The 23,492-nt window shown below is 37.5% G+C and overlaps 2 protein-coding genes across 8 annotated transcripts; one reads left to right on the plus strand and one right to left on the minus strand.

Annotated features, from left to right (window-relative positions):
• Positions 1-2,198: 2,198 nt before the first annotated feature.
• On the plus strand, positions 2,199-5,585 carry LOC119999101 (ran-binding protein 1 homolog b-like). The gene is made up of 4 exons (XM_038846622.1): positions 2,199-2,471; positions 2,579-2,730; positions 3,133-3,258; positions 5,129-5,585. The coding sequence occupies exons 1-4, from the start codon at positions 2,305-2,307 to the stop codon at positions 5,347-5,349; spliced, it is 666 nt and encodes a 221-aa protein (XP_038702550.1). The 5' UTR covers positions 2,199-2,304; the 3' UTR covers positions 5,350-5,585.
• Positions 5,586-6,826: 1,241 nt separating this feature from the next.
• On the minus strand, positions 6,827-23,465 carry LOC119999046 (importin-11-like). Of its 7 annotated transcripts, XM_038846542.1 has the most exons (25): positions 22,977-23,463; positions 22,746-22,855; positions 22,529-22,601; positions 21,866-21,927; positions 21,304-21,445; positions 19,377-19,592; positions 19,185-19,251; positions 17,372-17,771; positions 16,201-16,348; positions 15,917-16,077; positions 15,472-15,571; positions 14,697-14,771; positions 14,417-14,551; positions 13,950-14,039; positions 12,354-12,536; positions 12,142-12,246; positions 10,804-10,962; positions 10,274-10,318; positions 9,931-10,152; positions 8,437-8,543; positions 8,285-8,341; positions 8,124-8,196; positions 7,618-7,872; positions 7,222-7,255; positions 6,827-7,108 (listed from the first exon to the last, which is right to left on the minus strand). In XM_038846542.1, exons 1-23 carry the CDS (start codon positions 23,115-23,117, stop codon positions 7,711-7,713), a joined length of 3,033 nt encoding a protein of 1,010 aa, XP_038702470.1. In that variant the 5' UTR covers positions 23,118-23,463; the 3' UTR covers positions 6,827-7,108; positions 7,222-7,255; positions 7,618-7,710. The 7 variants fall into 7 exon arrangements, with proteins under 7 accessions (XP_038702470.1, XP_038702469.1, XP_038702472.1 ...); XM_038846541.1 differs by having other exon boundaries at positions 6,827-7,255; positions 22,977-23,462; XM_038846544.1 differs by lacking the exon at positions 10,804-10,962 and having other exon boundaries at positions 6,827-7,255.
• Between the last annotated feature and the right edge of the window lie 27 nt (positions 23,466-23,492).

Below are 23,492 nucleotides of genomic sequence, written 5' to 3' on the forward strand. Positions count from 1 at the left end.
ATTTCATATCATGTGGGATTGTGAAACCTACGGGTTATGAATTCACTTGGATCTTTTGATCAATGGATCTTATAAGAGATTAGCGATATCAATTGAATATGCTTATTTTTTAAATGGTTCATTGTCATTAAGTTTGTGTATTCCAAATTTCATTCCAATCAAATAACCTATAGATGCCATGTACCTCTTGATAACAAAAATGTATTAGTGGGAGGTAGATTAAGATTCAATCTCTGGTTTATTTTCATCCACCAATCCTTCCTAATTCACATCTTTGTTGAAAGAATTCAGAAAATATTGGGTCTCTACCTGCACACCTAAATTGTTGATAAACCCGATTGTACATCTATATTGAACCTTACGCACACATGTCTAACTCAGTCGATTGCCAATTGAGTCACCTCTCGTTTGATAATTTATTTTTTTTTTGTTTGAAACCTCAAAATGTTGAATTAAATTTTTGTCACTTTACTATTTTACCCCATTTTCTTGACAAACAATCAAGGAATGATTAACATTATATGCACCCAAAAAAAATTAAATACACCCCAATTAAAAACATAAGATTCACTAATACACCCATTTCTCTGTTTTGGAATAAAAACACAAAATGCACCCCCAATCACAAACCCTAAATCTCCAACTTTCCATGACTGGTAGCACCACCATCACCACAATCTAAGCTTCTTTGGCCTTCTTCAACCTCCACAAAGCTTCTGCCCTCTCCATTTTCCACCAAAAACATCTTTGTCTTCTGTACAATCAAATTGTTTCTCAAAGGCATGGGGTTTTGAACTCCCTAAACTTCAAAAGCATAAAATAAAGCAAATAGACGAGGTATATACATACATATATATGTGTCCTTATTTGTCAATCTTACCTCCATTACTTGACTTGCCTCCTTATTTGTCAATCTCGCCCTTCTTTTTCACAAAACAACGAGAAGAAGTCCAGGCTTCTCTCGAGTAGTAACCATGGATTTGGGGCAGAAGAATGAGAGAAGGAGTTGGGGGTTCATGAAGAAGAATGCGATTTTGAGGTGATTAACATCATGGCTGCCATGGCAGCACCTCACACCATCACCTCCACCATCTCCACCATTTTCAACACCAAATTGGGTATCTAGGGTTTCAGGGAAGAAGAAACATAGTTGGGATTGAAAAATGATAGGGACTTTTGGGGTGTTTTGAGAATGAGTTTTTTGACGAGAAATTGAGGTGCACTTAATAACTCATGGGGTAAAAATAGTCCTACTCCAAAGAATAGGATAATGAGAACCTTAGTTGCACCCCACCTTTTACTAAATATATCCCAAAAAACATCAAAAACCCTAATCTATACACACCCCCTGCCAACCCTACCTTTTTCCTCCTCTTTTTGTCATTCTCCTTCAGTTGCCATAGTCAAGCTCCCAGTCTTCACTCTGTGAGGCCCATAGTCAAGCTACTTTATAGGCAGCACCTTTTGCCCATAGTTGAGTTGCTTTATAGGCTTTAGTTGCCATAGTCAAGCTCCAAGTCTTCTCTTCGATCTCGAGAAAGAGACAACAATAGAGATATGTTTATCTGGATCTTTCCGTAAGTCAGTCCACTCTTTTCTTTCTGCTCGTAAACTAGCTCCTTCCTTCCCGTTGGTGACTGAAAGAAGCTCTTTCCCAGGTTCCTTTAGTTGCTTGAAATTGTGTGTACCCTAGCTATGGGATGGGCCTCCTTTCTTTACAGCCTCCTTTCTTTACCGTTTTGGCACCAATATTCTTATCGATGGGACATAGGGATCGAATAGAAGGGTCCTTGTTTTGTTGGTTTCATAATAACAATTGGGGATTTGAAGCTATTTGGTGAACTAGTCCCTCTAATTCGCTGGTGTAATTTAGGAGGCTGCTCCTTCGGTCTCTTCATTCAAGGATGTAGGACAATTGATTCCAAGGTTTTAACCTCAATCTCTCTTAAAGCTAGGTTGAAGATGAATCTATTTATTTTTTTAAAAATTTTCTTTAATCTCAACAGTTGGTGAGATCCAATGACTGAGATTATGGGGTACACTTTGTAAAATTTTAAAAAGAATAAAATGGGATCTGAGGTTTATTTAAAGTGGGATGTACTCAATATTACGGTTCATTTAGGAGAATACCAAATGAACAAAGCACAATACGACATATACACCTGTCACGCATAATGTTATTGGGACCCACCTCGCACGCCATCGTACTCTCTTTCGGTTACCAAAAAGATCGACCATACCCGCGCAACCCAAAACCCTCTACTTTCCGATCGCTCTCTCTACCAGATTCTGCAGTGACCAGCAATGGCGAGTAGCGAAGCAGTGCAGCACCAAAGCGACGATCACAGAGAAGATGATGAGAACGCGCCAGCAGAGGACGAGGACACCGGAGCTCAGGTGGCTCCCATTGTCAAGCTCGAAGAAGTGGCTGTCACCACTGGCGAGGAAGACGAAGATCCGATTCTAGATCTGTACGGAATCAATACATCTCACTCAACTTTACTTTAGTCCTAGGGCTTTGTGTTCTGTTTTCAGGATTTTTATGAGTGTTTGTCTGTGCGTGGATTGATTTTTACAGGAAAGCGAAGTTGTATCGATTTGACAAAGAAGGTAATCAGTGGAAGGAGAGAGGCGCCGGAAGTGTTAAGCTGTTGAAGCACAAAGAGACTGGCAAGGTTCGGCTTGTAATGCGCCAATCGAAGACTCTAAAGATCTGCGCTAACCATCTAGGTCGTCCTTCTCTCTTCTTTACTAATTTTCAAATATGGATTAGTCGATCTTCTTCCATTACGAGTATTTGCCACAGTTTGATAACTGAGGGAATATGCCATGAATCATTTTGAACTTTTTAGTGCTTTAATTACTGTATTGTTTATCTAGACAAGTAATGCAGGGATCTCTCAATTTTCCCGTTCAATGTTAATGCCAATGCGTTTCGTTCCTTATTTCTTTCCCTCCTTTGCATGTTTATGTGTTCTAAACATAAATGAAGGTTTCAGTGACTGAATGGAGTACCTCTTTTTCCCCAATCTGAAATGCTGTCTCCAATTTTTTCATGGAGTGAATTTTTTTTGTGGGCTGCGTGATTCGTTGTCTACAATTTTCTAACGTCCAAAATTATATTTTCTGCAGTTTTTCCAACAATGACCGTGCAAGCACACGCTGGGAGTGATAAATCGTGTGTCTGGCATGCACCTGATTTTGCGGATGGGGAATTGAAGGAGGAGCTATTCTGCATTAGATTTGCTTCTATTGAGAGTGAGTATTTTGTTTTTAACTTTTACGTGTTATTTCATCATGCTTTCTCTTACTTTGTACTGCTTGATTTTGGGTAGTAGATAATCTCAGTATGCTTGATATTGCATTGAGTTTAGTTCCTTTCTTTATTGACCACCTTGAAAAAATAGAATGGGCAATGTATCTCTGAGGACTGGGGGAATTTATCTTTTTAATTTTTATGTTGTCAATCTATGGCTTGGCATTTGATTGATCTGTAACAAAAAAATGTTCTGTGCTTTCTAAGAGACTTGAAATTGATGATCTATAGTGTATTTGAATGTGCTGTATGGAAATAATTGCAGAGGAGATTCGTGAACAAAATTGCAACTTCAATTTCATTATTGGTAACCATTAATTGTGAATTAAAGTTGATTACAATGAGTGACAGAACGTTATTCCCAATGGCTTATAGAGATCTATGTTTTCCACCATTTCATGACTTCCATTGTGCATTTGGTTGAATTATTGTCTATTGATGATTATACATCGAGTAATCTATTCTTGCTGAGTCAGTCCTGTGAGTATTGGCTTTGAGAGAATGTCGGTCCTCTCTCTATTTTTTTTTGTTTCTGTGTGTGTCTGTGCTCTTGCATCCTTTAGCATTCCAAAATGGGGTTTTGCAGCTGGAATATGCATCTGAACTGCGGCGTGTAATGCAAAGTTTAATAAGGGCCGCAAAATTGAATTCTGGTTCGCTGTTGTGGAATTAATGTAACAATTTATTGGTAAAAGTCAATTATGTATGGATCTTCTAGAATATAACCTGAAGTAACGATTCATTGGTAGAAAATCAATACAAGTGTCTAAGTGGGTTCAGGGTTGCGGATTTGCCTATAGGCAAGATTTTTTTGATCCTTGTAGCTGCAGTACTTGTTTAATTTCAAAGTTTAAGCTCCTTGGACATTGTCAGAATTTTAATGCTGCCCTCGGTGATTGTGAGTCTATCAAAAAACATGAAAAATTTAATTCTCTGGTACATGTGATTTGGAATGTGCTAGGGACACAAACTGTTAATTTCATAGGTGCATTTGCTAATGTCATGCATGGGACTGCTGCAATTGTAGCCCTATTATTTTTGCCTTGTAAGCTTGTCAGGGAAAGGAGCATGTTCACTCCTTCGTAAATCGTAATATGGATTGCCAAATTATTCTTCTCAATTCCACATGAAACTAGACAGCAGCCCCATAGCCCTAGGAAAGAAATGTAAAGCATTTCTGTTTCTCTTGTTATTTCATACCCGCCTCCATGTTGTTATCTCCTCTAGCTGAGGTTTACTCATCCCAGTTTATCCCCTTAGAGACCAAGCTGCTACCCAATATTTCTTGACCAATTACAGTGAAGAGAACGTGATTAACTTTCCTCCCCTTTTGTGTGGATAACATCTCTTTCGCTAAGTTTCAGCCCTTCTTTTGAGGGTTGTTTAGTCTAAGGATCTTCTCCCAAGTTGCTTCCCAAGTGAAAAATAAATAACTTCAGGAGGTGCTTCCGGATTCCATACCACGCTGTGGGAAATAATGTTGCCCAGTGGTAAGTCTCTTTTATCAGTTCTATGTAAAATTAGCACACAAAATTTTTTGTCTTTTGCTGGTGCCCGTCAGATTTTTTCTTCAGCATTAGAGTTGATATTGATTAAAAGATTAGGCTCCAAAAAACAGCTAAACTTGACAATCGCAGTCATTAGCATATGAAAAGTTCTGTTCTAGGACAGACCAAGCAGTAGAGATGGTGTAGAGATCTCTGATAGTTCCTTTTGTGTTCTATGCTAGGTGTAAAGATCAGGAAACAGATGTTAGAAGTATGGTCTTCAAATCTCACTCTTGGGTTTTTTTTTGTTCTTGTTTTAATTCAGATTGCAAAACCTTCATGGAGAAGGTTCAAGAGGTTGCTGAAAGTCAAGTAAAGAAAGAGGAAAATAAAGACGCTACAGCCGCTGCTGAACTTCTTGAGAAGCTGAGTGTTGGAGATAGTGAAACCAAGGGGAAAGAAGAGGAAAAGGTGCCTGCTGAAGCGAAAAAGGATAAAGATGTCGAAGATGAGAAAGCAACGACGGAAACAGATAAAAAGGATTGACCTGCTTCACCATCTGGCACAAGGAGATCAGTGAATTGTGTTTTACTTTGGGGATTTGGTTGGTGCATGTTATTATTTGACTGGTTTTGAGGCGTACTGGTATTTGCATTGCAGAGGTGGTTGTGTTGTTGCATGTGAATTGGAAGGGGCAGCATGTTGTCGTCCCAGGGTTTTAAGTGGGCATATATTTTGCTTATCAAAAAAAAAAATGGTGGGCATATATTTATGGTTCTTGGCCGTCTTTGCTTTCCTAAATTTCCATGTTACAGTGAGTGTCCGAATACATCCTTGGGCTGGGCTCAAGTCCAACCAGAACTTTAGTGGGCAATACTTCCTTGTTCAAGCATTCAAACCCAACCCACGTATAAGCCATGGCCTAATGATCACTTTAGGTATACAAACTACAAAGTTAATGTGATGAGTTATTCGATTAAGGCTTAAATTAGTGATGAACTTTATTTGCACCTCAATATTTATTACGGACACCCCATTCTAAAAAATTTCAGTGAAAAACACAACAATTATGAGTACACCTTATTTTGTGTTTTTTTTTAACTACACTCTAGTCACTTTGCTCCATGCTCCACCACCTCACCGCCTCCACCACTACTGCCGAATAATTCAGTTTTTCCAAGCCCAAACCAGCCTTTCTTCCAGATCTTGTAGGCAAAAGAAGCTTTCCTTCCATTCACACACAGCACTCAGAAGAAGCTCAGACCAGCCTTTCTCACATGCTGTGCAACAAGTAAACCAGATTTGGTGAGGAGAAGGAGGAGGGAAGCATTTGGGGAGGAGAAGGAGCAAGGAAACCGGATTTTATCACCGTTGCTGTCAAGTAAGGGAAGAAGGAGACGGAGGGAAAGGATTTGGGGAAAAAGGACAGAAAGAGGAGGTAAAGAATTTGGGTAATTTAGGATAGAAATGATATGGTTAAGTACAAGTGTTGATAGATTAAATTTTTTACAGATTAATGGGATATACTTAGTAAAATGCTAGTGCAAATAAGATTCATCAAATTATTTTACATCATTAAAAAGAAATATTTACGTCGTCCAAAATTACATTTTAAAATTAAAATTCGAACGGTGGTTCGAGGATGTCAATAATAAATGATACAATTTAAATCTAAAGATTTAAAAAATGTGTCATATCACATTAATTTAATTTAATTTTTATTTTTAAAACATGTACGACTTTTTCACCATTAGATGTGAATCGGTGCAAGGTACATGATAGATTCTAAGGAATTTAGAGCCCCCAATCCGTTAATAAAAGCTTGAGAAATTGCCAGATGAAGTGAATAATAAATCTCAGCGGATCCCCGTCTCCTCCCAAATTGAAATCCTCAAAATTCTCCTAGGGGGTCTGACTCTGACAGGATATAACATATCAAATGTTTTCCGCGAGTAGAGCTGCGGATCAAAGTCGTCCTACATCCTAAACATACTGTTCAGGGAATAAAAAAATTAAAATCATTCGAGGTAAAAATCCATGTATGCCATTGTCCTCAATTTTTTTTTTCAGTGAGAGGAATTTATAACAAAATAATAAACAGAAAAGACAAATATTTTGATCCCCGCTACAAAAACACCATGCACATTACTTCCCCTCTTGTAAAATTTCAAAAACGCCATGCACATTGCGCTTCCGTCTCTGGTATAATTTCAAGCCCAATAGGTGATTGACAATAAAACCTATTAACTCAATTGCTGCAACCCTTCTGTGCCGAAGAAAAACAAGACATGGAAGGATCGGCAAGCTATATACAGCGTCCCGACATATACAAATCGAACGTGTGAATAATGAAATGAGCACCCATCACTCAAAACAGTGGTACAAGAAATACAAAGAATTTAGAAATCATCAACCCACCTGGCAGAACACCTCAAAGAAACATCAATGTAACCTGAGAAAAAAAAAATCACAGGTCAGTGCAACCTGCACTGGGAATATGAGAGAGCTAGCTATTCATCAACGACATGCATGATATCCAATTTCCGTAATCAGGATAAGTGTTATTCTATATATTCCAATGAAGTGGAATAAACTGGTTTCTTAAAGGTATATAATTTAAACCTTAAATATTGCAATTAGCACCATCTGGCATTGTGAATAGAAACTGAGCTATCGCACACAACAAGCGGTGAACGTAACTTGCACAGGGAGCTATATGTATCACGCATATATGTAACAAACTTCGACAGAACAAATAAGAAAATAATTTTTGATTGAAGCTGTACCGTTATTGCAAAGGATTAAGGTACTCACCGCATATCCTCTCAAGCATGGAAAAGTACGAAAGCCTGAAGGTCTCCAAGCACGAGAACACAGAAAGATTACAACAAAGAGTGACTTCAATGACTATGGCATCTTCAAAGCCTGCTTCACTTGAGCAAATAATGCAGGATGCATTTTACCAATAGCTGAACTAAAAAATTCTCCATGAAGAGCAGCACATGTTTGAAGGTTGTCTCTCACAGAATTCTCTAGAGATAACTGGTTGATAGGGTCTGAAAACTTAATCTGAAATGGTGGAACAATCAGTTAGAAAAAGACAGCCAAGGTTTTGTATAAATAGGGATAATTACACAATAAACCGTCTAGTATAGAGGAGAATTAGGAGTCAAATATAAGTGAAAAGGCTTCGTTCGGACGGAAAAGGTAGGGAGGCCCATTTTCACTTTTAGATAAAGAAGAGGGACTTCAGGCATATTTATCCTTGTATCAATACATTCATCTGAGAGAAGGTTTGAAATTATTCCAAGAATATTCACCTGTCTACATCTGAACTCTTTACTCGGAATAGTGCTCTCACCATGGAAGCTGCTGGAGCTCATGTTATCACCACTGCCATTAACGACAAAAAATAATAATTGTATCATCAACTCTTAAAGCAGCTGAAAAAAATCCAAAATAAATTCATAAGTGATGTTACCTCGACTCTTCTTCAGCTAAGTCATCATTCACACCCGAAATTACACCAGTACATACGCTGCAAGAGGGAAAGGAATCATTTTCATGTGAATACAAATATCATCAAATACCTGAACAGAAGATAAGAGTATCCAATTTGCAATCAAATCACACCTAAGGATCTGATCAAGTTTATCAAGAACTTGAGGCAGCCTTAATGTAAGGATGATAGAAAGGGCTAAACCAAATATCTTTCTTTGAGTGGAAGAGACATTGTCTACCTGTTATAAACAGAAAATAGTTCTCAGAAACAATAGAAGAAAATTACGTACTCACTCATAATTCCAAGACTACCACACATGGATTACCCATTTAGCATTTTTTTTGGAGCAACAAAAGAAAGGATTAGCAATTGAGTCATATGGAACTTGTAACTCCTACCAAACTAGTGAGAAAACATGATCATGGATAAGATATCTAAAAGCATGGTTTGATTGCAGTCAGCTGTAGACTGTAGACGAGAGGTACTCAGGTAGTTTGCATATTTAGAACCCCATTTTATACATTTAATAAAATCATCAAATATAGAAACACAACTCCAACAGTATCTATCTATGTTGCCCTAATAAACAATATATACGATCCAAAAGACCCAGAATCCCTCAGATCCTCTTAGAGTAAGATTCAGCTACCTAATTTTTATTTTTACTTCAGTAATAAACAACAACAGCCATCTAAAATTGTTAACTAACATAAAAATTTTCTTGGGAATATAAAACACTAACAGCATAATTCCCCCAATATTTATAAATATATCCATTTGACTTATACTATATTTTATTCCTTCAGTTTCTTTTATGAGAACACCCTATCCTCTGCCATTCAGAAAAGAAGTTGTCCCCGCCTCCTAGTAGCTTTATCAGTTTCCTAAATTTCCTGCCATTGCCATATCTTTTTCTCTTTCGACAATAATGTTCAGATTTTATTAGAATAACACTAACAAATGCAGGTCAAAAAGAGAAGTAACCCCCAAGATTTATAAATACATGCATCTGAATTATAATAGCTTATATTTGTCAGTTCTTTTTATGAAAACACCCTATCCTGGCTCTTTCAGAAAAGAATAAGTCCCCCTCTCTTAGCAGGCTTGACCACTTTTCATGCAGTTCCTGTATTCCCTTCAGATTTTATTACAATAATAATAACAAACGCAGGTTACAATGATAAGTAACCTACCCAAACAAACTAACCTAAGACAAGAGGAGTATAATAATGCTTTTGTAAATGTTCCGTAAAGGACAGTATTGGTGTCTCTTGTATTTGTGCCTTTAAATATGCATGAAAGTATGTATGCTGCCTTCCTTCCCCTGTCCCATATTTCCCTCTGATTGGGGGTGGGACTAAATAATAACTTTTCCTTACTTCCTGAAGCACAGAAACCCAGCAGAGATTATACAAGCATGGTTTGCTTAAAAAAAGTCAATGCAGAGGATATCTAAGAAACCAGAATCTCATAGTTGAAGCCACCCCTATAGTTGCAACACAAGCAAGTCTCGCTGTTGAGGATGAATAATTACAAGAGACCATCATTATACATTAGGATAGACAAAAAAAAACACTTTAGAGATCTTACACAGTATCTGTAACAGTGGAGCTTGCTCTACTCACCTTGTCAATCCATACGTCAACTAGACATAGAAGTATATTTTCTTCTATAGGGACACCAGCCTGCTGTACGAGTACCGAAAGCGATGGATCTGATGCTACTTGTGCAAGGTAATTCGTATTCATCACCAAAATCCTAGCCAGGATAGCAGCAGAAGATGCTTTAATAGCTGCCTTAGAAGGATCACGGTCATCTCCTCCACTTAAGCAAATAACAACTAATTTCTAGCAGAATTCGACAAAGCAAACAAGGTCAGAAAGCCTCCAGAATGTATTACGACACAGCACTTATAAAACTCAAAAGAGCTCATTAAAGATTAACATGCAAGCAAAGAACCATGCTTACTTGTAAGGTACTGTTAATCAATGGGGGCACTTCTATTGGGAAACACTGCAAATATGGGAAAAAAAATTAACAGTTAATACAACCAACTGGATTTATGGAGAGAACTAAGCATCAGGCTTAGGGACCGAATAGTTCATTTGACTCTTTGAACCACATTAAAGCTTGTATTAATTCTCAGGTGTATTGATTAAGAATATGGAGCCATGACCACAGATGTTGCACATTAAAATAACAATATTATACTCAGTGCATACAAACAATCTAATTTAAAATGCTTATTTTAGAGACCATATCATGAAATGCAAACAGATATCTACTGGGGAAATGAAAAATGTCACTAGTTAGTAAATAATAACCCAACATAGATTTTAAAGCATATGATTTGAAGGAATGCCACCGTGAAAATCAGACATCTAAGAGTCGCCTGCAGTGACAGATTTTACCACTTCAATAGTTTAACCACTTGAAGTAGCATTTAATAGTGTATACAATGCTGAATATTATTCTAATGAGCTCAAAACTCTGGCTACCTGTACTAGAATATCAACGACAGGAAGAGTTATGAGCAGTCCTTTATCATTAACATTTCCAACAATCAGATCAAGGAGCTTAGCAAGAGCAGACGCATGCACGCTAAGAAAGTCAGATCCACCCAAAACAATGTACCCCTCGATGATATTGACAGCAACCTAGAATTTGTACTTGAGTCAGAAAATCATTGATCAAAGCTTAAAAAAATAACACGAAGCAACAGTTACAACAAGGCAAATCTATTTCCACTATTTAGCTTTTCTGAAAGTCAATTTCAATCATATTCCCAAGAACATGGTGACAACCACACGAATCTATTTCCAACATTTAACTCATTTGAAGCCAATTCTCATATAATTAATCAAACACATCCTTGACACTGTCCCAGCCCTGCTAATCTCGGCCAATATTCGCTGCTACGATATCAAACATAGCTTAAATATTTTAAGATGCATCTTGTGATCACCTGCTACCATCTATCAATCTATAATACACCACTTTTATACTTTCCGCTATCTTGACTAAGCCACCTCATAAAAACTCACTGATATTGCGTTAAACATATCAACAGCAAAATTCTAAATTCTCGTCTGTCCAAGTTCCCCTTTTCCCAAACTCCCTGAATTGAGACAAATATGCTGGCAAGGAAAAAGGAAAATAAAATAAAATAAAACAAATAATTAAAGAAGAAAAGTAAAATAAGCTTATACTTGTATAAGGGAGACCAAAGTCCCTGAGGGCATATTAATTTATAGAATAACTTGCAGTAACCTAGAGAAGATGATTAATTAATGAACATAACTAGAATTGGATCATAAGGCGCTTGGTTCTATTCTGATTTCCGCTCTCCACTATCCCCATTTCCAATTAATTTGCCCATACATTTTGGGCTACCTATTGTCAAGGGATGTCATGCCCACAGTTTGGGCTCTTACCCAACATGGGATCCCACATACGAGCTTCCCCCATGTAGGATGTCTAATCCCCTCATGTGAGTTAAAATTACATATTCACGTACTGGGCCTCTCATTATCGAGGGATTGTTCGGCCCATGTGCTAGGTGAAGTGCTAGAAATATGGTTTAACTGAGTAGAAATACCCTACCTAATCGGTTAACCTATGGCTTTGAAATGGAAAATTTATCAGGACAAGTACCTACACTGACAAAGGATGAAACATATGGTGAGTCCGCTGTGAATCTAATTGAGCCAATGAGCACCAAAGTATACGTTACTAAATCAAGATCACACAACAACGTATACGTAACCCGTACACGCAAAGAGGGTATAGACTATGATTGCAAGAGAGTATATCGAAATTCATCCACTATTCCTAACCTGTAAGTGATCAAAACTTCTTTCCATGATCTCAACCAGACAAGGAAAGTATGCCAGTAGTTGAGGCACCATTTCAGGGGCATGAGAAAGGGTGGCTTCCCACAACTGCACATTTAAATTAATTGCATTTATCATGTTAAAAAAGGTTAGTAAAATCTAAAATTGCCTTAGTGGATAAAAAATCAAAAGTAAACAGGCCTACTATTACTAACCAGCATGCTATCTTCTAGAAGATTGAGTTCATCTGGGCTATTAATATCAATTCCCTTCTGGATGATGGGCAGCAGCATGTTGTAGCAACTTGGTGACTGATAGCCAAGTGCAACTACAAAGTTCTGCAGAGCAATAAGAAGCTGCATCTGCAGCAGGCTCTCACCCGAAGACTCCTCCCAGACCTTCAGCATATATTAAAAATAATGAAATAAAAAAAACCGTACTTTCTGAAATGGTAACACAATACTGCCATGCAGTATTGTCAAGTGCGCAAAGCGCACGCTTCAAATACGTGAAGCGCAATAATCATAAAATATTTAATAAACACAATAATTAGTTACATAATTCATCACATATGATCAATGATATATGTATTGAAATGATTTAATGCATATGCACACTTGTCAACGACTCATCAAGCATATAAAATTATACATATAGTCATATGCACGTCACCTTGTAATCATATAGAGGAGACATGAACAAGACTAGAACCTGTATACTTAACAATCCATAGAGGACGATAGGCATGGAGGGAGGCGTTGTGACACAGAGAGAGAGAATCGGTAACAGAGAGAGGGAGAGAGACGGGGACGGAGAGAGAGTCAGCGACCGAGATAGGTGCGAAAGAGAGATGAGATGAGAGTCGTTGACAGCAGAGGAACCGTAGAGTCACGAAAGATGAAGGCAAAACTGTGGGAATTCACCTGATTAGGGCTAGAATTGTGTGGGTTTCTCAATTTCAGAATAATCAGTCCCAAGCCTAACAATCAGCCCAAGCCGAACCATGAACAACACTCAAGCGCAAGAAGCGAGCGCTTTATTGCTCAGTGCTTCGCAAGAAGCGAGCGCTTTATTGCTCAGTGCTTCGCAAGAAGCGAATGCTTTATTGTGCTTGATGAACTTAGACGATGCAAGACCAAGCGATGCGCAAGCCTTGCACATCACATCGCTTCTCGCTTAAAGCGCACAGTGCGAGCGCTTTTAACAACTATACTGCCATGCATCATCATCATAGAAGTCTTAATTTTATAAAATTTTGGAGTCAACCTAAATCAAAAAATTAGAAGGATTGCTATTTAAGAAAGAAAAAAAAAGGAGTCGTCGGAATCCTCTACATGAATGCTGCTTCACTATTATCTTTTGGATTCATGTTTGTAAGATCAATTATAATCCATTATGAGATTCATCATAATCAAGATGGTACAGATCCATGTTTCTGCTGCACAATCAAATGCCATAGCTAGAACCTCTTTAGCACTTTGGATTATAATATACATTTTTTATTCAATTAGAAGAAAGCTAAAAACAATAGTATCTTGGGAAGGGTACTACTGAACATACAGCATCTCATGCCACCACTTCTAATAGGGCAGAGCAGGACTTCCTTTAACTGTGTCATCTAACATTTTTGGTAGGTTCATGTGTTTCAAGAGTTGCACTTCTGTATCAAACTGTAATTGTGGAACTAAAATTTTGTATGGCTTAGAACATAATACCACTCTTTTATCACTATGCCATGTTCATGTCACTGCAACCAGCAGCTAAAAAATAACATTAAACCTGACTTTATAAAAACAAAGCTATCACGATACCTTCTGAAAGAATTGCACCAACTTGTTTGCAAATGGAATGACTTCACTGACACGTTCAATAAGAACAGATATCAAATTCAATACCTGAACCTGAAATGCAATAAAAATGCCACTAGATTTAGTAAAGCATCCAAAACAAGCTGTTATGTTCTTCCTTCAATGGGGTGTGTTACAAGCAGACATGTGGCTCAAGCGCCCAATGGTAGAGTTACAATGGTGCAACCTAAAGATCATATGTTCAATTCCTAGAAACAACCTCTCAACATATTATGTGAAGATAAGGTATGTGTACATCCTGCCTATCCTCGACCACGCACACTGCGAAAGCCTTGCGCACGGGAGTTCTTTACCTTTTTTTTTGCTATTGGGGTGTGTTCTTCCTGTTGGCAATTACTCTTTTACATGTTTCGTTTTTAAACAGAAATCTCCGAGCGCAAAAAAAACCACACCTAGAGTGCGCACTATACCTTTGAGTCGAACTCTTCAACTTCCTCAACCAACTTAAAACACGAATCCCAAGTAGTAGGAAGAAGATCACTAGAGTCTTGTTCAGAAAATTTTGCATCTTCTATATGTGAACATAAAGATCGACAAGCTGCCAACTAAAAAAATTGACACCCAAACTCAGTAGTAGGATTAGCATACAACACCAAAAGCTTTAAGAGGCAGAAACTGCCAGAAAAAATGCAAAACAGTAATAAGCAGCAGATTTCACGTGCATTATAAAAGTGAAATTAAGAACCATACCCTGACAGATAGGTCTTTGTTCTGTAGCAATCTGATCAAAGCACAATAAACTTGTCTGTTTGTGTCATCTTTAACCTGTCACACAGACGTCAGAAACTCGTCATTTAGAACCTTTTTTTGACCAGAACTTGATTGTGACAACATTTAGAACTTGATCAATAAATAAAGATGAAGAAAACTTGCTGATTAGGACGAAAATGAATTCACACACGAATAAATTGCCAACACATATTTACCACCGATACCAATTTTTAAAAACTTAAAAGATTCGTTAATACTTGCAGGGCTCTGAAACTACAAAAAGATCTCTTAAAACCATAAAAAGCTATAGCAAATTATTTGCAATTGATCTATATGGTGCACATACTATCTTTCAGTTTATACATTTCACTTTTAGATGGACTTGCACAAGCTTTCCCAACCAGACCAAGTAATTTTCAAATCCATTTTCTTTTAAGTCAAAAAGATTATTGGGACATTTAGTTAGCCTGAAAACCTTCACCAGTATGAGAGGATGGGCTAGAGCTATCTAATTCAGTGGAAGCACCATAAGGAAGGTTACAATCAGTAGTAATTCTTATCCATGCACCATGATTTATGAAGGAAATGCTGATGGCCTACAGAGGCACAAATGCTCTGCATGAAACTGAGATGTTAAAACTTTTCCAAGGAAATGCCACAATATTCAGATATTATTATTGCAACAAATTCAGCGAATAATGTGAGGCTACAGCTAATTCAGTCCAAGTACTACACAACTCAGAAGACACATCACCTCAGAAACCCACTGTCCCAAAATCATTGCAACTTTCCGATGGATAAAGCGCAAATTCGGATGATCATTGGAGAGTTCAAATGATAAAGCACCATTAAACCTGCAAAGAAACAACAGAGGGCGAAAAGTATGAGTGAATACATGATTATAAAAACATCAATGACAGGCAGCCTGATTTACTTATAGTGCAACCAGACCAACTTTACAAACAGAATATTATAACCATTGCCTAACATAAAAGCATTGCAATCACATATTATTTCAACTTCTGGGCCTGCACTACGATCTTCTGGCCATATTAGGAAAATTGCATACATGTTGTCTCCTATTGACTTGTGTTACATACTCAATATATGACCATATGACACCAAAACATGGAGTTTGTCAGATACGCAAGGCATTTGCTCCCCAAAAACATCAATAGCATGGTGTAGAAACGACACACCAATCTTTGAAGCTCAGGTAGTTTGAGAGCTCATAGTAAACATATCCAGCAGCACCGTAAGCAGCATCCTTAAGTAGCAGGCCCGGAGTGATTTCAGTCACAGATGTTGGGCAACCATTCATTGCCTCTTGAAGGATGGAGACCACAATAGGACCTAGCAGCTAAAAGAACAACCAAGATCAACAAAAATGAACCTTCTACTAGTAAATACTAATATTTCTAGGCATTGGTGACATTTATATAGCACATTCCAGTAAGAACTGTGTGACTTAATAATCACTTACTTGGACATTGTTTTCAAGCAACACAATGTATAAAGCTTCAGCACAAGGCCTCAGCTTCTCTGTCCATTGAACCATATCCTGTTCATGATGGAAAGATTCAGGGTTCCGGTACCATACCTCCAAATCACGTGCTGTAAGAACAAAATACCTGTTCATAGATGAAGGTCACAATTTTAGGGAAGAAGTTACAGAAAGAGCAGATGCCACAACCAAAAGCGGACAGCATTATAAAAGTTCGGATAATGCTTGAGAATCCCAAAACATGACCCCAAAAGACCCCCACTTAATGTGGAGTGTTGGATGTGAAGTGGGCCATATATGTGTGTTTTTAATCAATGGCTATTTTAATGCCACATAGATTTGGGGGACTTTCGAGGGTCATATTTTGAGAGTCTCTAGCATTGTCCTAAAAGTTCTTTTTCAAAAACTATAGTACATTGCAATTGGAAAGTATTTACTAGAATCAGTGTTGTCGTTGTCACCAGGCACTCGGGTGTGCGCCCAGGCGTGAGCCTTGAGCCAGGCGTTGCCTAGGCGTGCGGCCCAGACCAGGCGCAAGGTGCCTAGAGCACGCACCAGAGAGAAAAGAAGGAAAGTTATGAGATATTTTAAGGGTGAAAGAGTAAAAGTGAAGACCTTAAGGGTAAAATCGTAAAAGAAAAGAGGTTAAGTTATCCCTAGATCTCTATTGCCTCCTTTTTTTCTTCTCTTTGCCGTCTCTCCTAACTCCTTTACTTATAATACGACTCTCAAGTCTCAACTATCAACTAAACTTTCTTGTCACTGGTGGTGGGCGATCAAGTCTTCCAACTCACGAAGTTTAGTTGTTCTAGCATTTGGAGGGTTATGAAGAAAAAGAAGCGAATGAAATGGAGGACCTAGAGGTTTTTTAAGCTTTATCATGTATTTATCCCTTTTTAAGGAAAACAAACATTTTATATAATAAAAGCCTTCATCAAATATTTATCGTTTTTTAAAGAAAAATTGCACTAGCTTCGCCTAGGCATGCGCTTTGCGCCTTGGGCATTTGAAGGGTCATTCACCTTTGTGCGCCTTTCGCCTTTAACAACACTGACTAGAATACAGGTGATAAACCTCAGATTTTGAATGTCTGGACAAAGTCAGAACGCAAAAAGTAAACTGACAAGTGAAGAAAGAAGCAATGCTTTACCTTCTTATCAATACATTACAAAGGTGTACTACGCGCTCGGGTGGCAAAACGGAAGCCAGAATACCACCAACATTTTTAGAGATGGCTCTCTTTGTCTGCTCTACTGTAATCCCAGTTTCATCCATCACACGACCGGTGACGCTTGGTTTATATTCCTTACATTCTAGTATGTGTTTCACCATTACCATACACTGAATTAGGAATTGATCATAGGATAATATCACTGGCTCAGGATCTGTTATTGTAATCAAACAGAAATCCATGACAGGCGCAAGCACACACTTATCACCAAATGAATAAGGATGTCGGACATGAATTGCAACCAGAACCTTCATCAATTTTATACAAGCCCTCTCTACAAAATCCCAAAATTTAGGATGCCCCTTCTGAAAAGATGAATCTGGCAAATAAAGTAATTCAGGCGTAAAATTAATAACTGCTAGTCTGCTATGAAGTGCAATAAAGGGGGAAGGCAACTTAGCATTATATCAAAATACATTATGCGGGCAACCAGTTAAGAAATTTTTTTTATTGAGTGCAAAATATAATTTATTGCAATGGTTTTAGGAATATAAAAAATTCAAGTAAGAGAATACCATATCTAACTTTAAGGTACCTAACACAAGTCCGCAAAGATTTTCATGAACAGAGTTAAAGTGCTTTACATAAACCAAAGTCCAAAGCTAAAAGTATTGTCCATGCTTTTGAAAATTTTCCATTCGAGCAACTTGCATCTTGCTACAGAAGACAGTAATGATATAAGAGCACTTACGTCAGTTTCTCTTAACAGATTCCCTAAAATACAGACAAAATGTCACTTTCCCCTATTGTAGAGATTCTTTATCCAACCAACACTGCATCAGATTACCTATCATATTCTCTACTGCATTAAAATAATATTTCCCTTTCCTTTATTTATTCTATTAATATAAATTACTTCTATTTAAAATAATAAATTAATTCCATTTAAAACAATATATTAATTATATTTAATATTAATCAATTATTGTTATTTAAAATAATAAATTAATGTTACTAAAAATTGGAGGTTTTTTTTGGCTTCATTTCATGATCTGGAAGAAGAGATGAAAAAGTGGGGGGAGAGAGAGAGGAGTGAGGAGAGAGAAAGAGAGGAGTGACAAAGAGGATTGAGGAGAGAGAGATGAGGGAAAAAATGAGGAGAGAGGAGAGTAATAAAAAGTTATTTTATGTTTAGGAAAGTGAATAGTGGCTAGATGTAGGGAATCACTATTCATATTCTGTAAAATAGGGAACCTCTAGGTAATCTGATGCAGACCTCTATTTGACAAGTTCTCTATAATCGTTCCCTATTTTACAGACGGATCTATGTTTAGGTAATCTAATGTGGATGCTCTAAGCTTAAGCTTAATGAAATGCATTTTAGATATACAGCGTGCAACTGTTTCATTGGGATTATACATCTCCTGTTCTGCTGTTCAAAGATAGGATCGCTTTGTATGCATTTACTGCTATACTAATCAAAGGAAAAGGCAAACAATAGACATCTGGAAATGCAGAAAAAATTGGAAAGTACTATGTAACTGCAGCTCAGCTCAGTATTACTATATTCAGAAAGTTCACTAGGCAGTCGAAAAAGGCAACTAAATAGTAAAAGCATTAAATTAGACATGCATGTGCTATCTAAAGACATTATTTATTCTCAATTTTTTTTTCTTATTTAAAATTAGATATTTCATAAATCAGACAAACAAGAACACGAGACAAAGCACGGACCGATGCAGATGTCTATTTCAAGAGCAGAAAATGAGAGAGAGAGAGAGAGAAATCTCACAGTACGGAAGCAGCGACTTGATGGCATTCAAGAGCACAGGACAAACCTGCTTGACTGGTTGAACCTCCTAAAAATTTACAATGAAAAAATTTAAATTTAAAGAAAAAAAAACATGACCAATCATTTTGTAACTCCACATCAGGCAGAAAGAAAACTATCATCACCAAATGGGAGAAAGAATTGAATGAATACCTGTACACATTTTGCATCACTTGGAAAGCCTGAAGTAACCAACTGGCGTATTATTTTTGAACACAGCAGCCACCTCTCACATGTTAAATAAAGTTCTTGATGCTGCTCCAAAGCATTTGACTTGTGGCTCTGAGCAAGCATAGAGAAACCATGCAATATGGTTTGTATGTCGTTCTGCCATAGACGCCAGCTATAATCAAATAAATGGGAGGATATCTGCCAAAGGAAGCAAGTGAATGAATGGCATTATTCCCACATTATGAAGATAAAAGCATAAGGTAGGGATAATGACAATAAAACTATATGTTGCAACGGCTAACTTCATCCTCGACATGACAAAACGAGAAAGAGGTTTAATATTTCTGAAATTATAATAGCAACAATTATTTATTACAATATTGGATAAGAGAAGACAACTACTTCAAGGTAATGAAGCAACTCAACTGATGTAGCTAGGCCTTCGACCCAAAGTTGAGTCCATTACGGGATGCATGTGAAACTCAAAATAAAATACTTAAGAGCTACTTCCAATAGTCCAGTAGCCAAACATGACTGGAGTAAGATTTGATGGACCAAATCAAGGACCATTGAAGAAAATCAGAATTATCAAAATACCCGACCTAGGAGGGGAGAGAAAAGACAAAGAACACTATATCAGTCGTACAATAAGAACCAAATAACTACCAAGGCCACTTAACGCCAGACATCTAACTTTGTTGGTGCGCAAAGACTCAAAACACAGACTTATACTTCCACATAGGATACCTCTCTAAAATCATGTGATGGAAGTGACATCACTCTTTATCTAAGTAAGACAGGCAGCTTAATTGGAAAGGAAGCACAAGATGAGGATATCATCATCATCATCCGAGCGTTTATCCCAAAAGTTTGGATAAGATACATGAGTTTATGAAAAATTAATAGGAATCCACTATGTGTATTTGTTTCCACCATTCATTTCTATCCAAAATTATACTTTCATCAACTCCTACTGAACCTATATCCTATCTTACAACTTCAAGTCATATTTTTTTAGGTCTTTCACTTCGTTTCCCACTATCTCTTATACAAATTCTCTCAATTCTCTTCGCCACCACACCGCTATCTCTACGTTGCACATGCTCATGTCATCTTAAACTTTTTCTCACAACTTATTTTCATATTGGTGCTACTGCTATCTTAAATTTAACCGTCTCATTTATTATCCTATCTTTCTTCGTGCGGCCACACATCCAACGAAGCATTCGCAATTCTACTACCTGCATTTTTTGAATATGTTCTCTATTAATAGCCAAACACTCATAACCATACATCATCACGGGTCGTATAACGGACCTCTAGAATTTTCCCTTCAACCTTAAAAGAATCCTTCATATGCAAAAAAGCTCGAATACACTCATCCACTTCATCTACCTTTTTTAATCCTATGACCTACATATTTACTAATGTCTCCTTCATCTTGAAAAATCTAACCAAGATATTTAAAGACCTTACTTTTTGTTACTTCTCCCTCATCGAATTCAATCATTTGTTCATTCACTTGTATGCTCTTACTATACTTACATTCGCATGTTCTGTTTTAGTCCTACTTAATTTAAATCTTTTAAAAATCTAAGGTTTGCCTCCACATCTCGAGCTTTGAGTTAACTCCCACTATTGTCTTTCCGCTAGAACTATATCATCCGCAAACAAGCACCAAGGTACCTCACCTTGTATATTTCATGTGAGTTCATCCATCATTATAACAAATAAGAACGAGCTTAATGCCGACTACTGTTGTAAACATATTGTGATGGGAAACTCTCGGGTAACTCCTCTATTAGTCCTAATACCAACTACGGATAGTTCATACATATCCTTAAATCTTATATTTATCAGAAAGAATATAGGCAAACTTAACAAGCGAATAGAATAAAACATTGTATACCTCAGCAAAGTTCCTCTGATCAGCCGGTAGGCGTTTAATGGACAATTCCTTTAATGTTCGAAAAATAATTAGAAAAATCCTGTGAGAAGTAAGAACGTCTGTTGACTGAAGCTGTTGTGCTAAGACAGAAAATAGCTCCGGCCTATATAAGTCATTGAACCAGTGGATTAGCACACTCATGAGCTCAATGAAAGAACCATCAACGAATGAACAAAATTGGATATGAAACCTCTCTATAACATTCTACAAAAACAAAAGGAAAAATAGTTGCGCCACAAGAATTTAGGAGGAAGCAAACTGTACGCACAGAGAAATAAATGTAAAAAGTAAACAATGTTGTGCACAAGGCTCTAGTAGTGGGCGGGGTCAAGGACATACAGAATGTTCGCAAATCTCATCCCCACATAATATGTGGATAGTCTGTTATTAAGAATTGAACATATGGCCTCTAGGTTGCACCCCTGAAACTCTTCCACTAAATCTAATGTTATACGAGAGCTTTAGCTTGTGACTTTTGCAATCAATGGAACTGTCAATGGAGAAATATGGGGAAAAATTGTACCATTCTTTGGGATAATCCACGCGGGCAATTTTTGAAATGAGCACAGCTAATATCACAGCTATCTGGGTCGGAACAACGAAAAGGATACGAGGTTAGAGAAATAGACAACCGACCCAAATGAATTTTTTTGAGCATTGTATAGCTAGATAAGACGAAATTTACATTTCAAAGAAAATTACATAAAAGCAAGAGGGAGGGAGGCCTGGAAGGGTCATGGCCCCTAGCTATCCCCGTAGGATTACTACTAATAAAACTTCTCTGTGTTATTCAGAAGCCTCTCACCTCATATTAATGTGGTTCCCCAGCCCCATTTTTTCCCCTTCCATTTTACCTCATAAATTTGGTTTGCAATTGAAATTTCAGGCTACATTTTAAATGAGCTGCTGATAACCTTGAAACTAAAAACAAAAGAAAAAAAGAAAATGAGGTGAACATACAGAACTCTGGAAATTTATGCAGTGTTCCTTTTTCCTGTAAAGAAATCACTCAAAACAATTTTCCATTTGATAATATGCTTTTGATAGTGTAGAACAATGGGTGTCTCTTCACAATGCTTGATAATAAGTGACACTAAAAAGACAATTAGACAAGCATCAAGGTAAATTAGAATTAGAATAAGCTTTCTATGGTCCAAAAAGAAATAGAAGAAACTTTCTTCACAACCTGGTAGTTTTCTTCTCTCAAGTGTGACAGCAATTTTTGTCTGAGATGTAACTTCTCCTCATTGCTAATTCCTCTACAAGAAAAACATAAGGATCAATGACTAGGCTAAAATCAAAAGTTGTATGAAGTTTTCTTCAACAAAAGGCAGCAATACTAATATCAAGACTCGTATTAAAGCATAACGGTGACAGGAAAGTAGAGTAACGATTTTTCTCACACAGAATCACGTCTGATTCTCCAATAACGATTAATAGTGTTTTTGAAGTACACCGACGCCATCAATCGAACGGCAACCTGAGGCGCTAAATCCTTTGCAGTAATCACTTCCTGCATTTACATGAATTTAACTTCGCCGGAAATATCATCGACATATGCATATGTAGTAAACACATTATATGTGAAAAATAAAGCCAAGAAACCCATGAAAAGGGAGAATCCAAGAGAATACCATGAGGCAAGAACAGAAGCCCTGCCTACTCTCGAACTGAGAGAGCGCCGCCTCTGCTGGCTTGCGAACGCTTTCATCGCCGCTCATCGAATTGGTCAGCAACGAGTATATCGCATTCAAATCCGAAGCCGAAAGCGCCATTCCTGTGCCTCTCAAATATCTCCCGCCCGCTCTTTGTAGCTAATGTAATCGAATTCCAGAATCCAATCGTTGAATATTTGACCAAATCACCAAAAATGGCTAGGTGACACTGGTTCGCAAAATCCTGATGTCTACGTTTCTGATAGAATGGCGACGAATAGAGACGAAACCAGTAGAAATCTTGACTGCTAAAGGGATTGCATCTTCGCGACAAGAGAGATAGAAGTGAGAACTTAAAAGGGCGGAAAAGTATGTTGGTCGCTACTTGGCCGAAATCGTATCAAACAGCAGGAGGAAGGTCACCGTGCTCTGACTCTCTATAACACTCTGGGTAATGTTCGTGGTCGACTCTATAGCTGTTTTATAGCGCTCCTC

The sequence above is a fragment of the Tripterygium wilfordii genome, chromosome 5 (genome assembly GCF_013401445.1).
Source record: "Tripterygium wilfordii isolate XIE 37 chromosome 5, ASM1340144v1, whole genome shotgun sequence".
Taxonomy (NCBI): domain Eukaryota; kingdom Viridiplantae; phylum Streptophyta; class Magnoliopsida; order Celastrales; family Celastraceae; genus Tripterygium; species Tripterygium wilfordii.

What these genes read in the sequence shown, in the direction of transcription:
- LOC119999046 (XM_038846542.1), bottom strand. Translation starts at nt 23,117, where the DNA reads ATGGCGCTTTCGGCTTCGGATTTGAATGCGATATACTCGTTGCTGACC. An exon ending in TGGTGCAATTCTTTCAGAAG is followed by an intron (nt 12,537 to 13,949) that starts GTATCGTGATAG and finishes TATATGCTGAAG; the next exon opens with GTCTGGGAGGAGTCTTCGGG. An exon ending in TGATTAACAGTACCTTACAA is followed by an intron (nt 10,153 to 10,273) that starts GTAAGCATGGTT and finishes GAATTCTGCTAG; the next exon opens with AAATTAGTTGTTATTTGCTT.
- LOC119999101 (XM_038846622.1), top strand. Translation starts at nt 2,305, where the DNA reads ATGGCGAGTAGCGAAGCAGTGCAGCACCAAAGCGACGATCACAGAGAA. An exon ending in GAAGATCCGATTCTAGATCT is followed by an intron (nt 2,472 to 2,578) that starts GTACGGAATCAA and finishes TGATTTTTACAG; the next exon opens with GAAAGCGAAGTTGTATCGAT. An exon ending in GATCTGCGCTAACCATCTAG is followed by an intron (nt 2,731 to 3,132) that starts GTCGTCCTTCTC and finishes TATTTTCTGCAG; the next exon opens with TTTTTCCAACAATGACCGTG.